Source organism: Alligator sinensis, unplaced genomic scaffold (genome assembly GCF_000455745.1).
Source record: "Alligator sinensis unplaced genomic scaffold, ASM45574v1 scaffold1348_1, whole genome shotgun sequence".
NCBI classification, from domain to species: Eukaryota; Metazoa; Chordata; order Crocodylia; family Alligatoridae; genus Alligator; species Alligator sinensis.
Genome location: NW_005843437.1, coordinates 82,950 through 87,660, shown reverse-complemented (window position 1 = coordinate 87,660; position 4,711 = coordinate 82,950). Strand labels below are relative to the sequence as shown.

General features: G+C 44.7%; 1 protein-coding gene across 1 annotated transcript in view; it reads right to left on the bottom strand.

The window, feature by feature from the left end:
- LOC102372031 (myeloperoxidase-like) overlaps positions 1–4,711 on the bottom strand; it is a 96,878-nt gene that overhangs the window by 32,813 nt on the left and 59,354 nt on the right. Inside the window, exons 4-5 of the mRNA XM_014527332.1 lie at positions 2,962–3,085; positions 356–485 (exon numbers count right to left, since the gene is read on the bottom strand). Of these exons, the coding sequence (XP_014382818.1) occupies positions 356–485; positions 2,962–3,085 (254 nt within the window). The remainder of the gene's footprint in view (positions 1–355; positions 486–2,961; positions 3,086–4,711) is intronic.

The following is a 4,711-nucleotide window of genomic DNA, read 5'->3' as shown; positions in this document are numbered from 1 at the left end:
TCACCTGCCACCAAATTTCTGGACCCATGGGAAGTCCCACAGATAGCGCAACATAGCTTTGAGGGCCAGATCTGACTCATGGGATGAGTCGTCTTCTCTGCACGAGGGTAGCTGAACTAGTTGTGAAGTGCAAGTGTCACTCCTTTCCTGCTCTGCACCCCTCAGGAGAAGTTGGAGTGGGGCTTTCAAAATGACCTTAGCCCAGTCTCAGGTTTGTATTTGTTCCCTCAAAATAGGCTTAAATGGTATTATAACCTGAATCCAGTCCTATAACGAAGAACTTCATCCCCGTGATGGAAATTTCTGGAAAATGGAGTCACTAAGCAAGGAATGAAATGACCTCAGCACCTCTTACCAGAGGAAGTACAAATCCATTGTAAAGTTTTCCTTCCGTGACTCCTTTGGGAAGAGAGATGCCATCCTCATACTCTGCCAGAAGCAATCGGGCAAATCCATGATTGGAAGCTCCCAGATGAGGATGTTTCCTGAAGCATTGGAAAGGAAAAGCAGCAACTGAGCTACTGCAGAAAGGACACCCCTGCAGAGGGGCAGAACGTTTTTCCTTCTTGAACTCAAAGCTAACTGAATCATGATGGTCTGAATGCTATTCCAATTTAAGAGGCAATAACTGCATTTTGTTCATGACAAAACCCCAAAGCAAAGCCCTCAGTCTGCAAGTACCAATTACAGTTAATAATAAAGAGAAAAGAAGGATCCTTGTGTTCCTATTACATTCCCATCATTAATTCAGAATTTAAAATTTCTATGGCTTCCATTACCATACTATCCAGGTGCTCCAAGATCTTTAATGCATCTCTCCTCAAGACACCCCTGGGAGGCCGGAAGTATTATCTCCAGTTTAGAGAACCAAGACTCAGAGATTAATGACCTTTGTTAAAATTCCACTAGGTGCCCAAATGCATCATTCAAAACCTACATCTCTTTCAACATTTCATCCTTGACTTCACTGAAATCATGCAATGAATATGCATACAATGAAAATATTACCTCTAAGCTTATGCTTGAAAGGAGCTAGAGAACTGTGCACTTTTACAGCATCTGAAAATATGTGGAATAATATTGATAAGCTCAGGATTTCTTGGGGGAAAAGATTCTGTTTGAGATCTTTATCTTGAACATCATGGCACACCTAAGAGGGGTCTGGCTAATGCCTAACCCATAGTGTAGTTAGGACATGGTGATGGAAATCAGAAAAACACAGGTTTAAACACCCTGTGGAAGGGGGTGGGGGCTAGGACCTCAGTTTCCTGCTTGCTAGGTAAGTGCCCTAACTGCGCAGTCCTGGGGCTAAAACATGGAATAGTCTTTTTTTTCTGGGGTGTACATAGTGTATAGCTGCCCAGCTAATGCATGCTCAGCATAAATGGGTACATTGTGTCCACACTGCAGAGGTGATAGGAATGAAAACTGTGTGTAAGTTTAAAAAATGCATGTCAAGTGGTGAGTAAGGGCAGCAGTGTAATCATGGGTGGATAAGTAGGGCACAAACCTCTACTTCTGCCTAAGTGAGAGGCCAGAAAGGAACTAGGGGGGCACCTGACCCTCCGGTCCCATTTCCCCTCCCCATCTAACCCCTAAAACTTGCACTTGCAGTATCTCTGGCTCTGGTAGCAGGGAGGGAAGGGTGGCACATGGTACAGGGGCAGCTGCCAGAAGTTTGTGCTGCAGGGAGAGATGTCACCACCTTTTTTGCTACCAAAAACTGGTGTTTAAATGGCTGGTTGACAGGTCAGCAGTAAAAAAAAAAAAAAAAAAAAAAGGGGGGAACACCACCCCCGGCAGGGAGCCATTAGCAGCTGCTCCCATATTGCGTGCCACTGACTGCTGGGGCACAGCACTGGCCAGGTATACCTTGAGTAAGTGCCGTTGAGGTGTGCATGGGGGAACAGAATTCTGCCCTCGGTCTTTACTGCCCTGCCCCTGAGAAGAGGCTGGGGCAATGCTGTGCTAGTGAGCAAAGGGGTCTCTACATGAAGTTAATACCAACTAGATGATTTAATCTAGGTAAAGCAGAGCAAGCTGAAAGTAGCTTGTGTACTGCGGGCTCATACCCTGACCTGTGACCTAGACAAGTACTGCAGTTACGTATACAGATCTGAAAAAGTTGCAGTGTTTGTTCTTTAGAAATGTGGCTTTCAAATGGCCCCATCTGAGAAGGTGTCTGCACAGGCAGCAGGGCCTTGCTCCCCTCTTTGGGAGCTAGGATGGTTGGGGTGACTTTAAGCCTTCCTCACTTGACAGGTTTTGGACTCCTTTGCTGCCAACTCAGCCGTAGCCCAGGTCTCAGTGAGCTGCATAAACGAAACCAGTGTGAGGTGTCCTTACAGTATTTTGAGGGCTCAGCTGGGCTTGTTCACATGCACAGTGTAGGTCACGGTGGAGAAAGAGTTTCAGGAAGGACCTGTTGTTGTGCTATGCTTTCCTGCTGGAGCTGAGCGTCAGCACCGGGACAAAGTGGCTAACACTCAGTCACACCTCTGTAGTAAGGCTTGTAAATATTCTGGCTAAGAATGAAGGTTGAAGTGACTTATTTTCCAATCAGCCTTTCCATGTTGCTCTGCTTGCCTCCTGTATTTACTCATGCTTCAACTTTATATAGTCCTCTTGTAATAAAGGAAGCTGGTGAAGGAGCATGAACATTAACTCTGTCCCTCACGTGTGCAATATTAAAATCTGTGTCATCATTACAGACTTCCATTCTATTTTTCAAATACAGTATTGTCTCATACACTATTCAGACTGTAAGAGCCTTCTCTTGGTTATGTTTCTACAGCACCTGGCTTTGTTCCAAGACTGGATTTTTTAGGTGTTACATTAATAATAATACTCTTTTCCTGTGCCTGGTGGAGTGGTGTTTACACAAACTACCTTCAGGCATTGACACTGACTCTGCAGACTGAAGAACACCCTGGCCCTAAGGAAAAAGACATAGCGCTTTACCTGTTGTTGCATTCTCCTGTGATGGTCCGGTAAGTGCTATTCTCTGCACACTTGATGGGGCGAATTTGATACTTGCAGCCAGTAGCTTTGGAAATTGTTGCCTTCTGTTCCCCATCTAGCAGATCTGCAAGAGAAGAGAATCAAAGGGATGCATCTCTTTACTCATATCGGTAATAGTCTCTTCAGTTTTCTAGGCCAATCTCTGATGTATTTGCATTTCCCTGACACTCTCAGAAATAAAACATACAGACGTATAGAAAATTAGTCAAAAACTCTTTCCAGTTTATGCAAATAGAAATGACATCAAATAATGCTAGCTCTCAGGATGGAAATCACCTGATATTTTAACTTCTGGGAGAGGTCTGATTAAATTTCCTCCTTCTCTTGTCTGTTTTGGAGTTTATAGAGAGGAAGACAGAGATACCAGGACTGAATCCCCTCATTTAGGATACAGGCCTGATTCAGACACTGCTAAAATTAAATTTATTTCAAGGAGTTTAAAGTTTCTGGTAGCTTATCCAGGGATCCTGGTTTTCTCCAATTAAAAATTGCAAATTCTCTGATTAAAAACCCAAACTCCATGATAAAAATTAAAGGCCTCCCATAGCCCCCACTCTGCTCTACTTGTGCAGCAAACCCCCCTGTTTTTCTTTTTTAATACATATATATATATGAGAGATATGCATTCCCTTCCCATCCCCATTTATTTCTGGCTTTTCTTTCTCTCCCTCTCTATTCCCTATAGACAAGCATAAGCGAGCTCAGACTTAGGGTAAGCTTTAACATTTTTATTTTGGTAGCAAGTTTTTGGTTTTGGATATCCACTATTTTATATTGTATTATTATTAGGTTTGTATTGATTCTTACTGCTGTATATTATATTATCATCATTTTCGTATTGATTTTTATTGTTTCATATGGATATTGTATGGTTTAGGCCTGTGTTTGTAAGTGAACCAAAGTAACGTCAAGTCTCCATCTTGTGTCCTCTGCCCGGGCATCCCCTGTGTTGCAACTGTGAGTCACGTACCCTTCCCACATAAATTGGTTCCCGGATGAATGAGAGTGATTGGGAATGATTGAAATACAATGGTAGCAGGCCTCTACTGAATGGCCTGTAATGACTGGACCATCACCTCACATTGATTCATTCAAGAACCACAGACCTCACTCAGGAACAGAGACAAGAACCCAGCATTTGAAAGACAAAAGACCCTGCAGAACCAGCAACCCTACCATTGTACCCCACCATTACAGACACCCGAAACTGCACATCCCTGCATGGAGCACACGTGCTTAGTACGCTAGGGGCTGACCCTTGCCTGGGCATGCCTCCTGTCACTAGGGTCACACAAGGTCTGCCCCTATAAAAAGGGGCAGTGAAGACAGACCCAGTGGGATGCCCTCTCCATCTGGACCAGCACCACGCCACACCACCTATCCACCCAGACGCCCTGCCGACAACCCCCTCTGGACAATACCTACTGGACAAGGACCCCTTTCCAGCCTGGGTAGGTAGCTATCACCCCCCACCCCCTCTTCAACCAAAGACCTGGACTCTGCTTCTCTTCCCTACCTGGACTCCAGCCCTTCCACTGAGTCTCTTTCTCCTGCTGCCAGTGTGTGTGTGTGTGTGTGTGTTTTGGATTTTGCTTTACTATGGTTTGGCTCTGCTCCAATCTCTGCTCCTTGCCCCTCTGACTTCTGTCTCATTTCTCCCTCTCCTGCTTCTGGCTCACTGCCACCTCCA